The 22,936-nt window shown below is 33.5% G+C and overlaps 1 protein-coding gene across 2 annotated transcripts in view; it reads left to right on the forward strand.

Moving 5' to 3' along the window:
• The window catches only part of LOC111424244 (G-protein coupled receptor rickets), a 121,798-nt gene extending 99,065 nt beyond the window's left edge, over positions 1 to 22,733 (forward strand). For both annotated transcript variants that reach the window (XM_023057728.2, XM_023057729.2), the window contains 10 exons: positions 5,888 to 5,959; positions 6,019 to 6,087; positions 6,743 to 6,886; positions 7,109 to 7,249; positions 7,322 to 7,387; positions 13,794 to 13,937; positions 14,091 to 14,162; positions 14,229 to 14,512; positions 14,573 to 14,944; positions 14,995 to 22,733. In XM_023057728.2, coding sequence (XP_022913496.1) covers positions 5,888 to 5,959; positions 6,019 to 6,087; positions 6,743 to 6,886; positions 7,109 to 7,249; positions 7,322 to 7,387; positions 13,794 to 13,937; positions 14,091 to 14,162; positions 14,229 to 14,512; positions 14,573 to 14,944; positions 14,995 to 16,595 — 2,965 coding nt within the window. In that variant the 3' untranslated portion in view covers positions 16,596 to 22,733. The remainder of the gene's footprint in view (positions 1 to 5,887; positions 5,960 to 6,018; positions 6,088 to 6,742; positions 6,887 to 7,108; positions 7,250 to 7,321; positions 7,388 to 13,793; positions 13,938 to 14,090; positions 14,163 to 14,228; positions 14,513 to 14,572; positions 14,945 to 14,994) is intronic.
• The last annotated feature ends 203 nt before the right edge of the window (positions 22,734 to 22,936 follow it).

Genomic DNA, 22,936 nt, shown 5'->3' on the forward strand with positions numbered 1-22,936 from the left:
AGATGTGTTAAATATCAAAGATTATTTAAAAAATTAATAAATCTAATTAAGTTTATATTTATTGATTTTGGTGTAATTTTATTCTATTACAATTTTCCAAAATTATAATTAATTGTCTTATAAAGGTGATATCATTTCTGGCACCGTCTGTCCTGCAAGTTCTTGCGATCCTAATATAACACAAGAATCTCGTCGAACGTATCGTGTTTTGATCGTCGAAACATGGGTAGCAACAACAGAACACAAGAGTCAATGAAAGGAGTAATCTGTGATGACTTTTTTGATTCCAGTACGAAGAATACTTGAATCACATTACTTGAAAAACAAATTTAGATTCCTTTAATCTGTGCAATCTTAAATTAGGCACTCTTCAATCTAATTAGTCACAAGTAGAGAATTACTGCGATGTTTATCATAACCTCCTAATTTTATTACGAGCTTTGTCCTTTACCGCAGGGGTATTACATTTAGTTGAAACCAAACGGAGAAACTTGATTGTAAGATTGTTAAGAGCTTTACATAGAAAAACTAATAAAGTTAGAGAAACCCTTAACCTCACTAGGATCTCAAGTGAAACGAAATCTCTTGCTTTAAGAAGGTGTTCTGTTAGAAAATTGATATCAGTGCTGTTAATAGTTTCAACGTTTTGAAAATTATAAACTATATTGAGGAGATTGAAATTCAAAAATATTCAAATTAATCCAAATGCACAACGATCATAGAAGTCAAAACAATGAGTTTATTGAACTAAGCAAAATCATTAATGTATTTGATATCAAGCAAAGAAAACTAACATTTTGGGAGATCAGCACAAGCTATCTCACCATTAATTAATTTTTAACCATCCGGAAACTTGCTACAGATTCTTCGTGGAAAGCGATAAACGATGAGGAAAGCTATAGTGGACTAAACTTTTGGTAACACCTGCTTAATATGCAATCACGTATTACGTATATCAAAACTGGCAGCTGCAATTAAACTAATAATGAATGCAGTGTACGGCAAAATTATGGAATACATTTAATAAAACGCGTCTATACATTATTTTGCAAAAACGGCGAAAACACTTCCCGATAGTAATTTGTTTTTAAGTTATGACCAATAATTTTTTTATCAATAGCAGATAATCATGGCAATGAACACTACGTAAGACACTAGTAAGACTTGGTAAGACATTAGACTTACGTTGCCTACCGCACAAACAGCTTGCAGCCCATATATGATTTTTCGAAGATAGACTTGTCAGTTACCTAGCTTTAACTTGAAAATGCGATAAAGTAATTACTATAGGGCCGTTAAGTATTTTTTTTTATTGGCTTATTCGAAATTTTTTAAAAATTGATTGACCCCATATTTTTTAATTTTTGATTCTGAGGCTTAGTTTTTCAAAAAAAAAATAATAAAGTTTGAAACTACAGGGCGCGAATTCCAAAGTACATCACTCAAATTTGAGCGTACGATTGGAGCGTACAAAAATCAATAAAATTCCTGGAGAGAGACAATGCTACAAATCTTATGCGCTAATAGAAAACAGAAGAAAACGTTAGCGAGCGTAACGTCTGTGATTTCTTTCTTCTTACTTAAAACGTCATCTGGAGTCGGAGGTGGGGAATTTTAAACTTATACATTAATTATTGCAAAAATTAAACAATTTTCGAACGTGAAAACGTTACTAATCCGTCTAATTTAATTTAGATTACCGATTTTTTGAAAGACGGTCTTTCTAATCGATTGACCTTAACGGCCCTATTATGGCTATGTGTTGATAGACTTAAAGATCCTGACCAAAGCTTGTCCACCTTGTGTAATTTCTTGATCTACAGATCAGAATACACTTATTGTTAGTCCAAAATTTGTCTGGATGATCTAAAGATGATTTTTGTTTCCTTTTTGCTAACAGATTTAATTGTAACTAACATTGAGTTTCTTCCGAGATACACCTTCTGTTATCTAAATGTTGATTTACAATCTAACAAGTTTAGACACCCAAGACATACGGAATAAACTGATACCCAAGTCAAATCTAATAAATATATGAACCCGTTTATTGTTTTAAGGACATCAGGGATAATCGAACAGACACCTGGACTTGGTTTCTTGGGTGACCAGACAATGCTTCCCCAAATCTCCACGAGAGGCCAGAAATAACGAGGTCGCGCTTTAACCATCAACCCATCGTGATTATCGTCGGCTTTACTTTTCCACTCTTCTAACTTCAGCCTCTACTCTTCTCTTCCTCACCAATTTTCTCTTCAACGATTTCTCATCCAGAGAAATGTTTCCTTCCATTCATATGGTCCACACCATCGCCGAAAAGATAAAACACATAAAATACGACAGACTCTTTAGTAATTCTAAAATTGTCACCTCCTTCGTACATCTCCTTCGGCGTTTTGCCCGTTTAGTTTACTTCTTCTTCCCTTGTTATTGCCATTTTTCAATTTTTCATCTTGGTAGCACGGTTCTACCAGGACAATACAGAAAAAGCAGCAAAACAGACCTTGTAATTACTTATAGTTTTGTTACATACCCAACTAAGGGGGCAAGATAGGGCCGAAAGGGCCATTTGTCGTACTCTCTCCTCTCTCTCTCTTTCTCAACCAAAATTCCATTCACAAATGCCGTTATGGTATTCCGTTCCTCCACATTGTTCAACATACGATCTACCGTATTCTGTGGTATGATTTGAGCACGCAAGTATTCAGATATTCTTTCTCAGTCATTCATCTGGGACAATGATAGAAGGTATGTTGAACATCGTCTATTGTTGCTCTTTTATGTAGACATAAGTATAGCATCTGTGTCCCATTAAAAATTGACTAAGATGGTAGTCTTCATTCCAGACTCTCTTCACCCATCAATTTAAAGTCTTTGTTTCCATTCTTTTATTTCTTTTTACACATTACGTACGTCGAAATCTTTGTCCCAGCTTACTGCTCTTCTTTTAATTAGTAAACCCATTGGTAGTGAGTTTCCTTCAAATTGCAGAGCTTCTGTTGAGCTTGTTCTGTATGTACTTAAAGTTCTTATTAAAATTCCTCCTTGAATATAATAACAATAATAGATAACAGGCCCAATCAAGTTTCTCTTTTTACTGCTTGGTCCATATATTGACCCCACAACCCTTTGCATTGAACTTACCGTCCTGTGCGTCTTGTCTGTTATGTATTTGATGTGGTCTTTCTATCTCAGATATTTACCTAACATTACTCCAAAATATTGAAGAGATTGCTTGGTTTTTATTTTACAGCCTTCCACATCGATTTCCATTTCTTTTTTTAATTTTCCTGCTCTTCATCATAATGGCCTCGGTCTTTTCAGGTGCCATTTACCTGCAAACCTATAAAACCCAACCCAACCCAAGCTCAGTCCAACACTCCTTTTTTTGTTTTTATAGGGATAAAAAAATTTACGAGCAGACACCTGATGAATAGGCCAACTAGTGGCGAGTTGCAGGAAAGCTATTGCCCATCACTGTTCTCGTCTCCTTTTGAACCGTCCTTCTTAATAAGTATTACTTCAAAGTATCTGCGTAGAATTTACTCTTCCTCAATGTGTCTAATTTTCTGTATGATGATCTTTCTATTTCCACTCTGAAATTGTATTCCCACATCGAATTGGTTTGTGACTCTATTTTGATCTTCAAATATAACATTTATCGCTGTCAATTATTTTATGTAAATAACTGCTAAATATTGTCTTTCAAAAACTCCGGCTGATAACAATTCGGTTCACCCCAATCTTTTGTTAACCGAGGTTGTGGATTTGGAATAACATAGCCATTAATACTACTCCAATTTTGTATATTATGAGTACATCCACGTATCCAAAATATTGAAGGGATTGCTTGGTTTTTATTTGACAGCCTTCCACAATAGAATTTTGTAATTCAAGTGAGTTTTCTGTTTAAATATTTTACAATTCTGTCTTGACGTCACAGCCCTGCGTTGCTCTCCTCAAAGGTGCATTGTCATTGGTGACGGTTACGAACCTTCGAAATCCAATTCCTTGCTACGTGAGTTTAGGTCTTCCTTGTTGGTTCGTTTTTTCTTTGAAGTACGTATTCTACCCAGCTTTGTCTCATTGATTTTATCAATAACGGTATTACGGTGCAATTTACAATTAAAAATTTGCAAATAAGTCTGCAATAGCTGCTTACAGAAACTATCAATTTTTGAAAGAACTATTAGAGAAACTTAAAGTTGGTGAACAACATCACGGACTTGGAATGTTCCACATTATACATCATTCATTAATAATTATGGTTGTCAGAAATTTGTAAACGATAAATCAACTAGGTTTGAGTTCAAAGATTGGATTTCAGTTCAAGCAATGAGCAAATATTAGATTTTTGTAATACAATATGTTTCGTGTACGAGAAAATACGAAACATAAGTATGTATGCATGTACATAAGAAAATCGTAAGTACAATATACATAATGGTGAGCCTGTATTTTAGTTCTTTGATGCATCAATAAGTGCTGAAAAAATAGGAAGACGTCAGACGATTTATCTTTTCTACGTTCTATTATTAAAACTCTGCAGGAAAAAATGGGGCACGCTGGCTCACATTAATACAAAAAAGACAGATGCCAGTCAAAATATCTTACGATTACCATTAGCAAGAGATCAAAGACTTTTAATAAGCAAATAAAAACAAAGATCGATTAGTGCGATTTGTATTGAATTTCCAGAATTAGATTTAGAACTAAATCAGAAGATATACGGTATTTTGGGTTGAAATCCTACCTCACTAACAGATCAGACCAGCAAATTTAACGAAAGTATGTATTTTATTTAAAACTATTTGAATTTAGTACAACAAAAATGTTTACATAAAATCCGGCTCCTCCACCAAGAAAATCTTGCACTAAAATTCCAAACTTTACAATACCATTAAATTTCCAAGAAATCTATTTTTATTACCACCATAAATTTGATCGTTGACCAATTGAAAAGTTGGGCAAAACGCGGTTATATCTCGGTTAGATACGTGCAAAAGTTGCAAACACTACTTCTTAGTTTGAAGATGAGAAATCGATGCCCCGAATCACTTTTGCGTGTAAAAGCCGATGATATAAAACTAACTTTGAATTAGTTTCTTTGGTCAATAAACGCAAGAACCCGGATATTATTGTTTTCATTAGGTGCCTATCGCTAAGAAAAGTTTCCAACCCCCTCGGATTAACCGAGATAACCGCGCCTTATCTAAAAACTTTCCAAAATCTCCTAGAATTGACACAATAAAAAAAAATGTTATTAAGATTTAATTCTTTAAATAAGCAATTATGTAATTTAGAAAGAAAATTATTTCAATTTTCGTTTCGATAATTAATTTGTGATATATCTCTATAACTAATATCCAACAGTACGATAAGACGTGAGATAGGTCGCAAAATTAATTTGGAAACGTTGCGTTATCTGTGAAAAGGGTTTTTGTGGTTTTGACCTCGTTAAGCCTTAGGATTTAGATAATTAATAGTTATGTATCAACTTAAATACCCTACAATTATGTGATTAATTTTAATATAAACATAGATTTTGTTGGAGTTAAAAATAAATTTTATTTAATAACACTTAAAGTCGTCGTAAATTCGTTCTAATAAACCGTGGAATCAACAGAAATACGGTTTTGAGAGCATTAAACCCTCAGGTTATCGTCGAAAAGATAGTATTAGCCGTATAAAATTATGGAGTCGCAATTTTCGCTTGGAATAAGTCCAATAAATCCCCCTTGAATCCTCTCCGCCAGAGACATTTCCTGGTCGTTCGAGGTTTATTAGCCTGACATTTCGACGGCGGTAGCGGTCGAAGTCTGCATTTGATTGATATCGAGCTCGTAGATGGTCAGGTTAAATTTCGATTTACAAGTACGTTTTCTTGCAGACTCCTCAAACGGAATCAAATCAGGGAAATCGAAGATGAAGCTTTCGCCAATTTAACTTCTTTACGCATCCTGTAAGTACTTTATTATAAATATCCACATACATGAGGAAATGGAATTTGTATTTTTTTAGGGAGTTATGTGATAATTTATTAACGCAAATCCCAAAGGCAGTAACCAAATTATCATCACTTCGTGAATTGTGAGTAACTCCAATATTTTTCCTCCCCCATAAAAATAAGGCATCACCACCATAAAGAATATTCACACATAACCGTCACCCATTTCCAACCCCTCCACTCGATTTCAAATAGATCTTCTCATTACTTCAGTCTGACACTAAAGTCCTCAGGAAAGAGACTCCTTTTTTTGGGACGAAAATTTACGACCAGCATGACCTTCAAGTCTCTGAACGAAATCTTTATCTTTCCCATTCAAGGTCAATTTTGTCTGCATGTCATTTTGTCTAAGAAATCTTAACCAAAAATCTTAAATCGATTTTTGTTTCAAGACCTTTTCCTAACCTAAGAGGAAGTTGTCTTGAAAACGACGAAACTTTACGGTGTTAATTTTCGCAGTTTCAAGAAAATTTAAGTTAAATTATTATTTTAAGCACGCGGGGGGAGAAGTTTTACGATTAATTAATGCAGTAAGCGAGATAATTTATCTTTTTTTCTGCTCTTTTCGGTTTAACCGAGATGATAGATCGTTAAGTAAGCGTTCATGATGACAACATCAACCCAGATTGGTTCTTTTCAATCTCACTTTTCCCAACCCACTCCACCTCTTCTCTCATCTCAACCTGATTGATGGCGTCATACACAGGGAGACGTAAACTGCTATTCATCTGTCCGCAGGTCGATATCAGGCAACCGAATCAAGTACATCCCTAAAGGCCTTCTGCAAAGGACACCTTCGCTGGCTCAATTGGAGTTGAAGAGGAATCCACTTCTCGCCGTCGATGCCCACGCATTTTCCTTCCTACCAAAACTTCGAAAGCTGCAAGTATCTTTTTTTTTAAATTTTTTTAAGTAGTTTTTTTCATGTTGGGTTCTTGGAAGATTGTTGCATAAATAGAGATAATCAAGACACGAAACGGACAGCTTCATTAACTGTTGACCTCTTACGTGGGTGGTCTGTTTCTTTTTAAGTTCAATAACCTTTTAAAGAGTATTACTAAAAAAATTCTTAAAATTCACAATCTCTTTTCCTTCCATTTTCAGGATTCTCTCCGAAGCGAAAGGTTTATCGACATTTCCAAGTTTAAATGGGACATCTTTGTTGGAAATTCTCCGACTTGACAGAGCGGCTATTACGAGCGTACCCGCTTCGTTATGTTACACCTGTCCTCGACTTCGAAGTCTGTGAGTTCTCTTCTTCAACGTTTCTTTTAATAGGCAACCCTTGGTTTACATTTACTAAACCGTTTGTTACAGAGATCTCAAGTCGAACAAGCTGGTTTCCATCCCGGACTTGAATAACTGCAAGGACATGCGAGTCCTGTAAGTAACTATTATTACCACCACTTATTATTACACATAATAATCATTTTATTTTATATGCAAAACATCCCTTATCTTTTTTGGTTACGGTTATTTTTACGATCGTAAAAATGCGAGTACGTTATGTTGGAATTGTTTACGAACGGCGAGTTTTAACCACAACCCCGACACAGTTACTGACCCCATTCCATAGGAACTAGTACGTGTATAGTAAAACCGCGAGATTACCGGAAACGAGTGCGTTATACCGGATCCTGTTCTGGTTTGTTTGTTATGTTAAGAAAGAGAACAAACTTAGTAATTGAGCTTTATTTATAGTTGATATCGTTGTTTTATGACTCGGCGAACTTAACGATGTATGATTTATAATTTATTTAGATATGAAGTGGTTAAATTTGAATCATTTTGAGGTTCTGTTAATTAAAATAAGCAATAATTTGGTTCATTTGACTACATAAAACTATTGAAAGCAAGCATGAGTTCGTTTGGACCACAGTAGTTGATACAACTTTAAGTTATATGTAGTAATATTTAAGTAAAACTCGCCTATTTTGCTACATATTGCCACTCCAAAGACACATGTTCGAGAACATACAGTCAGGTATTCTTTATGTCGCAGGCAAATAGTTATTTCAGGTAGGCATTTTCCTAGTTAGATAGATACTGTCTACCTAGGCAAACAGTAGTTCGTTACAGTTTTATCATTAAAAGTCTAGGAAAATACTATTGGACAAGACAAATAGTATCTGTCTAAGCTTATTTTAGGCAAATACCATTTTTCGATACAACAATGCAATATAAAGTAGGTACCTGTTCACAATAAAGTAAAGTAGTTCCTATCGTTATCAACCTACTTTTCTTAAATTAAAGTCACTAATGAGTGTCAAACGAGTCAAATTATTTGCGTATCATTTTCAAAAAAATACATAACAGTTTCATATACTTTTATTAAGTTTAATAAAAATGAAATAAACGATTTATTTCTTGAAGACTTAAATACTAAATACAAAAATTTACTATTTGCCTAGACAGATAGTATCTGACTAGAAAAGGTAGAGAACAAACAAGTTAATGCTTAAAGTGCAATTTGCCTGAAAATATTTTAGCCATATACTATTTGCCTAGGCAGATAATATCCTTACTCTTATTCTTCTTTATTCAATAAGGTACAAACAGCGTACAATACATCGTCACAAAACAAAGAAAATAAATTAAAATTCAAAATTTATAAAAAATCATTAATAGAATAAAATTCTCCTCCCTGTAAAATTTCTTTCACTGTGGCTTTGAACATTCTGGAATTCATTACCCTTATCTCCAATGGTAATGCATTATATAATTTCATCGCTGTAAAATTGAAAGATTTTTGTGTTCTTGTTGTCCGATGGTATGCAATCGCCAAATTTTCTCTTTGACGCGTACTATAATCATGCTTGTATGAGTTTATGGAAAATTCTTCTCGATATTTATGAACGTGTTTAACACAAGCAAGTATGAAACACGATGGTAAGGTCATAATCTTTAATTCCTTGAATCGCGTTCTGCAACTGTCTCGTTGGACCATTTTCAATAGGATTCGTATCGCCTTCTTTTGTAGTTTGAAAATTTTCTTGTATGTCGCAATGCTGTGGAAATACGCAAAGTAGACATTTCGTACTTCTTCCAAAGGTAAGCTTTTAACCATAACTTTCAAACAGTACAAAGAACCAGGCAATTGTTGTTTTAGTTTTGTTATATCATCTGACCAAGTGAGAGTTTCATTCAGTGCAACACCCAGAAATTTTATTGTTTGATTTGTTCCCTCACCCCCTTGGTTAGTGTAAAAGGTGAGTATCTTGGTTTTATCTGTATTCAGATTTAATTTATTAGTGTTAAACCAGTCTTCAGCCCGCCGTATTGTATGCTTTGTTTTCTGTTTCAAAATTTCAATATTTGTATGTCTATTTATAAGTGAAGTATCGTCGGCATATAAGCACATAGAGCTTATTGGAATATTTTCTGGTAAATTATTTATATACAAAAAAAGAAGGGGTCCCAATACCGAACCCTACGGAACGCCTGTTGTTATATCTTTTAGTTTAGATTGACGATCTTTCCAGTACACGCACTGTTTTCTTCCAAACAGATAAGATCTGATTAGTTTCAATGCTGTACAGTGAAATCCATATTTCCCCAACTTATACAAAAGTATCTCATGATCAACGCTATCAAAAGCCTTACTGAGATCACAGAAAGCTATCTGCGTAAATTGTTGAAGATCAAATCCTTGTATAATTTCTTGTACCAAAGTTAGAAGTGCTGTAATGGTGGATTTATCTTTCTGATACCCGTGCTGGAATTTTGTTATATTATTTTCTTGTATATAATGCACAATCATGTCTTTTAGTACAATTTCAAAGACCTTTGACAAACTTGGTAATATTGATATAGGTCTGTAGTTTATACAGTCATTAATGTCACCTTTCTTGTAAATCGGTATTACCTTAGCAACTTTCAATTCTGTCGGAAAAATCCATCCTCTATACACATGTTCAGAAATTTACACAATTGTTTGGAAATCATTGTATCTATGGATTTTAGTAGCTTTGCTGATAATCCGTATATATCTTTCGTATTTTTAGCGTTCAGAGCTCGTATAACGTTTTCGATTTCTGGCTCCTTAAGTTGTATAAAATTCCCCATTCTTGAAGTGGTACTGAGTGGTATTATGATTTCGTCAAAGTTAGTGAACTTTGTTTTATCTGACTAGGAGAAAACTATTTACCTGAAACAACCACTTGCCTGCGACATATACACATTCTATACACTCGTATGGTTGCTTACATTTTCATCGGTCGTTTCATGCTCCTTGCTGGTTATTTTTAGCTATTTAATCCATTATTTATTTATAAGTAAATGTATTGGGTTGCATCTTGAGGAAAAACATGGAGAGAGGCGGGAGATGGAAATGTAGACGATCTTCGAACATTCTTAAAGACTCAGAAGAATTTAAAATAATAGTAAACTTTTTGTATGTTAAATATCATTAAATCGTCGCTGATAAGGGTATAGCTATTATTTCATTTATGTTTAAAAATGTCTTCACATTCGCAAGATCTAGCCTCGATGTACATCTTAATTGGGTTTTTGTGTTCACGAACATGCAATTCTATTCTTAATCAATGTGTGCATTACAATTCGTTGATATGTGCAATTGATGCCAATCATGAAGATCATGTTTGAGTATACTGGAATGAGAGATGATGAGAGTATTTTTATTTCTAAAAGAGAGTCTAACGTCAAGTTTGTAAAAAAAAGTTAATTTGTGTGGAATAGATGTACTATTATAGTGTGGAAGATAACGAATTGGCATCCCTTCCTCAATTACAGATGCTGTTACAAAACTGAGAAGAAAGTCTTATGCTAGTATTCATGGCGGAATTTGTAGTATGAGATATTATCGTTGGTATTAATCATAATCCTAATGATGCTGGTATCGTTCTAGCTGAATTATACCAGCTCCTTCGTCCCTAACTGAATCAATGTCCGATACTGTAAAAGCTTTAGACAGCAGTGCGAGTATTAGGAGATATGCCTTAAAGATATACATAGCCAACCTAAAGTTTGAATTTTGTTTCTTTGCCAACACCTTCATGGTGTACGTTAAGGTACATTTTAACAAAACTATCTTAAAGATCCTTTAATTCGTTCATCAGCAATGTATCACGTGCCCTCCAGAGTCCAACCACATCTTGAATATTTTCGGCGACGTCACTTCCAGGATACTTCTTTAACGTCTAACTCTTCTATACAATTCTATAGAACGTGATAACTATAACTTACGTAACTACAGCATACTTAAAGTATATTGTCCGACACCTCCATCGGTAAGCTATCTATAACATCCTAAAAAAACATAAAATTTTTAGTGGTCATAAATAACGTTACCCAGCACATAAGAGTTCATCATGCATTAATGGGCAAATTAAGACACTTCGACTCATTATGGTGTTTGTTTTTTGCTAAAAAGACTGCGCCTGCCGGTGGTTAAAAGGTCTTTTAAAATCGATCTAAGAATAAGATCCTGTTTGTGCGAATGAGGAAGACTTTTAAAGATAGTAGGATTTTGGCAGGAATTTTGTTTGACCAATATAGTGTTTTATAAAACTAAATTTATCTTTATGACTGCAATGAATCTAAATATAGATCTCGACCTACTCTGTTTGATTCAGACATGGTTTCCTCCTAAGATTTATTCTGCTGAAATCATTATTACGTGCAGCAACTGAAGGCGATGATATCGATCATTCTAGGATATGCGCTACCTTTCCTGATACGTCACGTTCAGTTAATTTCGTGAACACTCTTAAATTCTATGAGTCTATCAGTCTACTTCTCGTAAACATGCCTACGATAATATGTTAGATTAGCTAACCTTGTCTGAGATGCAGTTTAGTAATTCTTTCCTGCTTCCTGTAAATTTATCGTGTTCGTCTCTGCAATTCACTTGAAATAGTTTCTCGGAATAAAACCTTTTCAGGAATTTTCTGAAAAATACAATTTCAAAAAGCTGCTTTTGGTGTCATTAGTAACTATTAAGTAAAATAAATAATTCTAGATAAATGCCAGGTTGTACATAGTTGCGTAACTTGAAACAAAACTATAGCGAGAATCTTTCAGGTTAGACCATGCGTATATTAATGTGCTTTTTACGGTTCTGATGCAATGTTGTGACACTGTTTTAGTAGATGCACGGCATAATTCGATTGTTTTCAGTTTTAGTTTTACTTCTAACAACACCAGACGTTAATACCTACAAACTTACGTAATACATAACTTTGCAGACTGATAAGATATAATTTTAGTCTTATATTTTAAGATATATATTCCAGAGATGTAAGCTTTTAAGTCAGTTTTTTTGTTATTTCATCACTGTTAAGACTGAGGTTTTGGTTTAAACATGTTAAGAGACCGCTTCCATTACGGCATCTTAATTTTGTATTGCCCTTCACTATCTGCTATTTGATTGGTTTTATTAAAATGGAGCAGCAAAACTTAACACAAATGGGTAGCGATTTCTGACTAATTTTATCAAACTATATCAGTAATTGTCCAGTCAACTAAGTATAACATGTAACATGCCATACTTGGTTCTGCAACATCGAAATTAAGATTAAGACAACCCCAACACTTTCGGAAATTCATCTTCCACCTTTGTGGGTTTCTGCACCATTATACACCAATAGTTGGCTTGATTACTGTTAAGTCAGTTGATTAAGTTTACGTCAAACTTGATTTTATTTATGTCACAATTTGTTTTGACAACCCTTGGCAAACTTGTCAAAAAGTTTTGTTTAGGTAGGTACTCTTCTGGATAGATAAAGTTTTTTTTCCAATTAACTGATTAATTTTTAGAACTTACAGCTTTATCACATTGTTGAATATCTGAATTGCCTATTTTTTCATCATTTAACTTTTTTTTTCATTTATAACCTCCTCATCACGCACTACGCAATTTATTAAAACTATTTTTTTTTCTTGATTCATCTTCCTCAACTTCTTCGTCTTCAGACATCATTTCTTGGAAATCTGATGGCATCTAATTTTATCTCTAACGACCTCTGATACTCTCCTTCTAGCGAATATCATACAAGTTATTCTGCCAACGCAAATAAAATTGATTGTGATCATAAAATTGAATAGAATAATTGAATTGAATAGAATAATTTTAATTAGTGATCAGATAAAATTTCATCAGATCTCGCAATACAGCAATACTGATTCTACATGTACAAACTATAAACTCAAACTTGAGAACATGCCTGAAATCTATTTCCAAACGAATCTTGCGTGCAAATCCTTGTGAACGTCTGAGTTACGTTGATATGAACGAATAAATTTCTCCTGTAAAACGATCTACGATCCAGCCAATCATGTTCATGTTCATTCTGGTGGAAATTATGTCTCATCCTTCTTCCTAAATAGACTATTAATTAGATCTCTTTGTCATGTGATTTACACAGTTCGCTAAGTTACTATAATATGTGTCTATAATGTCAATAAATGCTTTGTTTATTATGTAGATGACGCAACACAAACAAATTGAGTAATCGAAATTTCTCAACAGGGTCGTTCAACATATCTAACTAATATGTGTCACGTGATATCCTGTATTGCCATATTGATCACCCTGGGTTACATCCTGTTGACTTCTAGTTCGGCTTAAAAACTCCATGTGCATGGAGTAACATCAATATTATAATGAAAAAGTAAAAAAAGTAATATTTTCTGATGGTTCCAAATTGACTTAAAAACGATAAAAAGTTTTAATGGTCGATAAAAGTTTGGTGGTAAAATATAATGGTAGATTGTATTGAAACGATAAATGTAATTTGGGGTATCCGCTAAGCCAGTTATTTGTCGACAGAGATTTGGCGAGTAACAGGATCGGCTCGTTGGAGGGCCGTCCGTTTCGCGGAATGTCCCAGATGCACGACCTTCTCCTCTCGAACAACGAGATCGAATTGATTCCGCAGGACGCCTTCTACGGACTGACTATGTTGCAAACGCTGTAAGTACCGTTAACTGGCGGCACTTCGGTGCTGTGTGCGCGTCCCGTCCCCTCCGGTATTGGGTTATCTCGAAATTGATGGGTAAAACTTGCCGGATTGTTTTTGGACGCGGAAAGGATTACCTCCTGTCATTTTGCGGTTTGTCTGCGCAGGGATTTGGAGAGTAACAAGGTCGTGCGGATCCATCCAGACGCCTTCACGTCGATTCCGAACGTCCAGGATTTGTAAGTGTTCATCAATCTTTAATATAAGACGAGCTTTTCGATTACTAGATTGATTTTTTTTTACAGAAATTTAGGAAACAACATTTTTCCGGATCTTCCTTACGGCGGATTGGAGAATCTTCTTCATATTAAAACTTTTAATAACCCAAATTTAAAGGTTTTTCCAAAACCGGAAGCGTTTCCTAAGATACAAACGTTAGTTTTAGCGTATGCTTATCATTGCTGCGCTTTTCTTCCTCTAGTCTTATCGAGTCCAGCCCCAGAAGTAAAAGATGTCGTTATTTTTCCAAAGAGACACGATATCGATCTCAGCTTATGGAACTCTTCCACAAATATATTTCCGTTTTATGGTCGGTTATTAATTATTATTATTATCTTTTTTGAATCGATAATCTTGTTTGTTTTTATAGATAATGTTTCGCAAAAATTAGGATCTGACTTTAAAAACTGGTGGAATCGAATGGGAACTGATGTAACATATCCGGATACTTTCGGTACATGGGTGGACGAGTACTCAGAAGAGGAACAAGCTAAACTAACAGAAACTGAAGTCACATCCGGTAGGATACAATGTTTACCTTCACCGGGGCCGTTTCTTCCGTGTCAGGATCTTTTCGATTGGTGGACACTTCGATGTGGAGTTTGGATCGTTTTTCTATGTGCTATGTTAGGAAATGGAACTGTTGTTTTTGTGTTAATATTTTCCAGAAGTAAAATGGATGTTCCCAGATTTCTTGTTTGTAATCTTGCTGCAGCGGATTTTTGTATGGGATTATATTTAGGTTGGTATTTATCTCATTCTTTTTTAATTACAAAAAAAAATTCTTTTTAGGTTTTTTAGCTGTTATTGATGCTTCAACTCTCGGTGAATTCCGAATGTACGCTATTCCTTGGCAAATGTCTGTTGGTTGCCAATTAGCGGGATTCTTAGGAGTCCTCAGTTCCGAGTTATCCGTCTTCACATTAGCCGTCATCACTCTAGAACGAAATTACGCGATAACTCACGCTATGCACTTAAATAAACGCCTTTCGTTAAAGCACGCTAGTTATATAATGATTTTCGGTTGGTCTTTTTCGATAGTAATGGCAACTTTACCTCTTTTTAGTGTTTCCGATTATAGAAAATTCGCTGTGTGTTTGCCGTTTGAAACGAAAGACGCGGTTAGTTTAACTTACGTTGTTTTCTTAATGTTTATAAACGGTGTAGCTTTCTTAATTTTAATGGGATGTTATTTAAAAATGTATTGTGCGATTCGGGGGTCTCAAGCGTGGAATACAAACGATTCGAGGATTGCGAAAAGAATGGCATTGTTAGTGTTTACTGATTTTTTATGTTGGTCCCCGATCGCATTTTTTTCGTTAACGGCCGCTTTTGGGTTGCAATTAATAACTTTAGAACAAGCTAAAGTATTCACCGTTTTCGTTTTACCCTTAAATTCTTGTTGTAACCCGTTTCTATACGCGATTTTAACAAAACAATTTAAAAAAGATTGCGTCATGATTTGTAAAGCAATCGAGGAAAGTCGTGTAACTCGAGGAATTGGAAGATGCCGACATAGCTCGAATTTTAGTAATCGTCAAACTCCTGCAAACACAAACAGTTTAGCGGATAGATCGTCAAGGGAAAATCAAAATCATCATGCTCCAACTTGTACTTGTAACGCGAAATTATTGGGGGATCAAGTTCAAGTTCAAACAAGACCTGACAGAAAAACTAGAACGAAAGATTGGGTAATAGCTAAAGCTAGGTGGATGTTGTGTATTAAAAAGCCGAAACGGCACCGAACTAGAAATGACCAATACACTTATCAAATAGCTGAGATTCAACAAAAACAACATAAAAGAGCTTCTTCAGTTTCATCAAGCGAAAATTTTAGCTCTTCGAGGTCGGATTCCTGGCGGCACAATCATCATTGTGGAATCCCTTTAAGACTTCTCGATCCAAAACGAAGGGCATCTTCTTGGTTAGTCACAAGGAAAACTTCCCAAGACTCAAATTTATCAAGTTCCAGAAATGATTCCTCTGGTTCTGCGACGACAGCTTCCACAAGCACTTGGAGAGTATCCAGATCGAGTGCTTCGAGCGACGTCCCAAGATTACGAAACAAACCGAGGCTAACAAGACAGTGTGCCATACAGGATGAGTCAGAACCTCCCGGATCACCCGGAAGATTAACTGTTAGGTTTTTAACGACGATTCCTTCCGCTGCCGAAAATAGTATGCAGTTGGAGGATGAACCCAGTATTCTAGTGAGTCCATCTAAGGACATCCAGGGCCCTTTGTATGCTATTTTGCATGCACAACCGGTTACTCCGACGAGAAGACAGTCAATAGTGACGTTACATCCTCCAGAACCGGCGCAAGATGCAAGCGGTAATTCTAGTCAATCCGATGCAGGACCGTCCAAAGATATGGATGGAGCTGTAAGATAATAATAATAATATTTTTTTGAGAGTGTATGAATTGGGTGGTGAGTAATGGAAGAATGGGAAAATTAAAAAAAAAATTAAAGAAAAAGATTATAAAAAAGGTTAAAGAAAAACCAGGTATTTTTATGAGGATAGGTTTTTGTCGATGAGGAATAAATTAAAAGGTAAAATTGTAATTTATTTATTTATTTATTCTTATTTGAATACAAAGAAATTTGTATACAATATTTGTGTAAATGTAAAAAGAAAAATGTTTGATGTTAAGACAGCTTTTTACATTTTTGGGATAAAAAATAAGTTAACACTGTGTGTTTCAAAGGTATGATATACCAAGTTGAAATTTTAAAAGTCCCAATTCTGTGTTAAATTCTAAGTTGAAATGAGCAATTTTGTTATTCATTTGCTTTCAGTATTATTCCATTAATCTCGTGCATTTTAAGTACATAAGTTTATGGAATCTACTAAAACTATGCGGCAAATTGCATGGAATTCCTTTAGAATTAATTTAAGATTGCACTGAAATCTTAACAACCCAAATTAATTCCATGGAATTTATCCCGCTGTAGAACGTAATAATGAAATGTTTTACCCAAACAAATACTACTAAAAATCAAATGATTACGAATAACAATTAAAAATCCTAAATATTGATTAAAGTTTTAAAATGTTACTTTTAATGATTGAAATAAAAGTTTTTAACAAGTTCCTCAACAAAAATAAATTCACCGTGCTGTTAAAGGTATCGACTAAACAACAGTTTTCAAACTAATAATAATGTAAACAACTAGGTACCCAATTTACATAGTTATGAATACTTTTATGTGATTTTTAACTTTAAGCAAACTTGAGTTATTCCAGAATTAATCAAACAGTTTATATTATTTATTTTGGTTTATTTTCTTTTCGGGTTATGAGGTTAAAAACATTGCGACTTATGGTAAAGGTCGTAAGTATCATTAATAGCTCTCTTGAGCTTACCTTAAACATTACCTAACAATCTCGTTTGCTTTTTCTCTTTTAAATAGCCTCGTCGTATAAATAAATTACAACCACTTATATTTTATAGGGATGTTTTTTTCTTTGAAGCAAATCAATGAGAACACTGGTAAATAGTGTTTTTGTTGCATTACGTTATACACATTATTCTAAAAGTATTTGCTTCATGAATTTCAAATTTGACTAAACTTTCTAGCATTAGGAATACTACTTTGAATGCTCCAGCTTTAATCAACTATGATATTTGCATTCAATCTACCTTGTTATCATTGATTTCTTTGTTTTTCCATTAAACCACATAAAATTTTGGAAAAACATGTTGCTTCCAAATTGTTATATTGCAACATTAATTGATCAATATCTTGAGGGTAAGTGGTATTGATAAAATTTGAGCCGAAGAGCTTTTGCATATTGCTTGGTTAGCCCTAATTTAACATCCAAACGAAATAAAATCATACGGTCTTTTGATACAATAAAGCACTTATCACATTAAGACTACTCAAAAGTCTTCATCAATAGCTTTTAATTTATAAAACATATATGATTTACATAATTACATTGCTGACCTAAGAAAAATTGTACGAAATTCGGGTGGACTCATAACCCAGTTATGTTTTATGTATTTTATTTTCTCCAAAACTAAAGATATCGTATCCTTTTTTAATTTTGGTTGAATGTGCAATAAATAAAGAACCCAGTTGAACCCAAGAACCCAAAGATTGCCATCATCGTTGCCTTTTGAACGTTCTTGACACATTAATCAAGTTGTATAGGGTTGGGATAGTCGTACTGCTAACACATCACTAACATTCAAAAGAAGTCTAAGAAGTAAATTACTTAGCTAGAAGAAATTCACTTGGAAACACTTTAAAATAATGATTTGGTGAGTTCTTATCTAGAAACTGTTATTAGACAGCTTCGAATAGAATATATTGAATTGAGGTTTCCAAGTTGTTAAAGGATTGGAATTTGGAATTAATTGAGGTTGTAAATTTAAACGGCTTTGCAATTGTTGACGAATGGAAACTGTTGATCTTCTTGGGCGCATTTTTGCATCTAGAAGAAAAAACCCAAAATGATTTTGATAGGAGGATGTCTAAACGTAGTGAAGTACGTAGGATTTTTAAGAAATATTAATATTTACACAAATGGTATGTATGTATGTATAGAGGTGCGTAATTTTTACGCGCACTTAGGCCCCAGTGGGCCCCTTGTGCATACTCCCTACACAAATGGTATTAATATGAAGAAAAAAAAATATTGAAAATTGAAAATTGGTCATAAAAACGTTATATTTGATAAAATTTGGAATTGATCGGTTGAAAATTGAACACGGTAGTTAATCACTTGTCTGGAAAAACGTTATTTTAAGGAAAACGCCTTAAAAGATCCAAATATATAGTTGACTTCGACATTAACATCCTTCTGTTCCTGATCGTTTCTCGACAGCTACTTTACGAGCATCTCTTGCCTCTATAGTCAAGGCGGGCGATGCATGTGGTATCTGCTTCGGAGCAAAAGTTATAACAATTAAATCCAATTGTTATACCATGAACTTATACTATCAACTAATGAAGTTGAAATAAATTACTGCAAGGCTCACGGAAATATCAAGGATACTTTTGCCACTACATAAGTATCCACTGCCTAAAGCGATCTAAACGCTCCCTGACTAAAGAGGCAAGAGATGCTCGTTAAGTAGTTTTTCTAGCGATTGATCATTGCGTTACAACTTTTATTGGAGTTTTGAGTAAACCCACCTAAGCAACTCATCGCTGTTCAACTCTTTGTAAATAGCTTTGATACCCTCAAAAACATCGCTTAACATTGCTGGACCATGTTCTTGATTAATTTCATCTCCTATAACTGTTTTTCGTAATTACCAAGCACACTACGATCTTGGACCCTTAGGGCTTCAGTGATGTTGAGATTTCTCATTGGTCGAAATTTGATGGTTTGCTGTTTTCATACTCACAATAGAGTGGCAGTGTCTACGTATGGCCAGTCCATAATAAATTATAACTTCATCAATCAATTTGTTAATTTAATTAATCGATGCACTCTTTTTGATGTACATTTGGATTTTCGTCACCAAATTTCTGTCACTCATATAATTAATATAAGTAACACCATTTTTTTCATTTGCACGAAAAAGCATTCCCGCCGAGCTCTCGTAATTCACCTTGCTCACTGTTTCATGAGATTTTTTCCATTCAATGTACTCACCTGTATCGTCCTTACTTTTCCATGTCAATCATGTCTTATAAAATTTACTTTTCACCACAACATCAAGTTTTTCATCAAGTTTCCTGTGTACCATGCTATCGACAAAACAATCCCGAAAAATCTCGGCCTGAGACGGTGATTCCATTGTTTTCACCACTATCAGCAATCTTTTCTCTTTCTTGCCGGGCAGCATTTTTCATCGAAAAAGAAAAACAAATAGTTTCAGATACCTCGCGAATAGTGTTGATAACTTGAATAACTGTTGTCAAACACAAGAGATTCATGAATTTTTTATTCCGTTTATACCAATGTCTAATAAACGCATCGCCAACACTATTCGTTTGGACAGAATTTTTGGACAGTTATTTATGTATCTATACTATTTATATCTATATGTATGTACACTAATACGTCAGATAAAGTTGTGAAAACTGTTGACAAGCTGTTGTAGTCAAAAGTACTATCATAATTAGTGTCATAACTATCTTCTAATAGCTTCATTTTTTTTTGTCGACGTTTCAACGTTCTCAACTGACTGCTCTAGATTACGATTTTGAACTTTGCGGCCTTTGATACCTCTTTTTTTGATATTATACCTCTTTTAAACACATTGCTTTTACCACTTTTCACTATTTTTCCTGATTGGTATTGAGTTGCACTCATTTTCACAATAAATTCACAAAAACACTGATTAGCTAAGTCATTGCAACCACGACAAATGCATGTTATAGCCTACTCTCAAATCTCTAGCTGAGAGGTAAACTGTCGTAACTCCACTTTTTGCCCATATGGAGATAATATTATTTTTAAACTAAACTTTTTTGCTTTGTTATTGTGTCAAAAAGTGGTATTACGATTTTCTCTTTCCTTTCGGCTACAAAAGTTGCAAATCGGCATATGGTGATTACTTAAAAAATCGACTTTTATTGCAACTTAGTATTATCCCTTAATTGTTGCTGTATAATTGTGCACCATTGTGAGTTATTTCAATGCCAGAAACCCGTAATTTACGTTGAAATGCCAATACGAATTCTATGAATTGAAAAGCTGTTTAGAGGATTCAAGTACCTAATTTCTTAGAGATTCCTAAAGGTTTCAGTTTAATGTTAGCTTACAGAAAGATGCAATATCTGAATACAAAGATATCTATCTTTTGTCTCGCAAATAAATTTGGAAGTCAATTTGACTAAGATGATTAAGTTTTAATTCAAATACCTAATTACATATAGTTCGTTTTTTTTCTATAATACTTGTCAATGTAAATTATTTAGGGTTTCTGTTGGTATTATCTAGGACCCTTATAAAATTTATGTTGTTTTCATGGTTTTTAGTAACATTTTCAGTAACTATTTAGTTGAGGTTAAAATACTAATAAATTTTTAGGTAAATACGATTTTGACGAAGTACATATTTGTTGTAAAAACGTGCTACAAAGTAATTAAATAGAATAAAATACCTTTTCTAGGTAAGTAAATGGCAAATAAACACCCCACAACACTTTTTATGCACCTTTTCTTTTTGAATAACGAAAGCTCAAACGTCAATGTGACATATTTACTTCAAAACATGATAAAACAAACCCCCTATTAATTTTGCCAACTTTACAACAATTTGAGAGGTATTATAGAAAAAAAATGAACTATAGAGATTCGTATCCAAGCTTAATCTTATTTTGCAAAAAGTATCAATGTTTGATTAAAATTAGATTTAAATTCTATTTTGGAAAAAGGTTAGAAAACCAATATGAAATGTTACTCAGAAAACCTCATACACCTAAATACATAAAGGTTTATATCTCAGCTTGAAAATCAGTTTGCAGTGAGTTTCAATGTTTGATTGAAAATAATTGAATAATTTAATTGCATAAAGATTTAAGTTCCACTGGGAATTAGTTACTCAAGAGTCTAAATGCAAAGAGATTCAGATTTTAGTTTGAAACGCAGTTTGCACAAATTATGGAAGTGTCTTATTGCAGAAAACATTTAAGTTCCAGTTTAAAAAACAACTAAATGATAATCCAAATATAAAATTAGAGAGAAATTCAAGATCCAATTTGGAAACCCCTTTGCAGAAAATTTTAAAATCTGTTTGCATAAAAATTTAAATTGTTGTTTGCCAAAACATTTTGAACCCAGTTTGAATAAAGATTTGGATTCTTTTGAGTTAGTTAACAAATACGAGAAAATGATTTGGAACTAAACCTTGTATATATTCAATTTGGGCATTATATACTTTTGATACACACACCCTATATTTATAAATGCATGATTCTTGTGCGTTAAAGCATTTTTTGTATGTAATGTTAAGTCCAAAAAAAAAGAAAAAAACTAAATGTTAAATTACAAAAATTAAATGTTCCCATAAAAATTATCGTACTTGTAAAAGTCTTGTATAAAACAAAGAAAAAATAATAAAAAAAATCCTCGTTGACGAAACCAACCTCAAATCTATTTAAACAAAAAAAAGAAATAAATTATTTTGTATTGTTATTATAAAAAATACATTTTAAAAAAGAATTTTTACCCCCTTTATATTTTAATAATTTTGTATAATATATTTATTGCATTTGTACATACTGATTCCGATCAATTTCGGATGCGTGATATTAATAGCCTTAAGTCCTTTTTATCTATTAATAGTTTTTTTTTTAATTTATAGGCAATGTTTTTATTTCTTTTTGTTCTTACCTCTTTAATTTCGTTTAAAATAAGAAAACGTTTTATTTCTCCTAATGTAAGTAAGATAATTTATACGAAACAAAAAGAGTTGTGTAAGAAAATATTTAAGACAAAAGAGATGTGTATACATAAGAAAAGAAAGATGTTATTTATATATTAAATTGAAAAAAAAAATGGGATGTTAATTTACGCCCCGATACATGTTTTGAAAAATATGATATTAAATAATCTTCTACCTAAACACGATTTTCGTTTTAATTCCTAATTCATTTTTAATCTCTTTAAAATTGAGCTTTTAATTGAAAATATGACCGCCAAATTAACATATTTGATAAACACGGTTCGCCGTTTTGCGAAATCTATAAATACTCCAATAACTTCGTGACGTCAAACGCTTTGGGGTATTTTGTAAATCGCCTATTTCAAAGCCACGTGGACTAACAT

This window comes from Onthophagus taurus, chromosome 11, assembly GCF_036711975.1.
Source record: "Onthophagus taurus isolate NC chromosome 11, IU_Otau_3.0, whole genome shotgun sequence".
In the NCBI taxonomy this organism is placed as follows: Eukaryota; Metazoa; Arthropoda; class Insecta; order Coleoptera; family Scarabaeidae; genus Onthophagus; species Onthophagus taurus.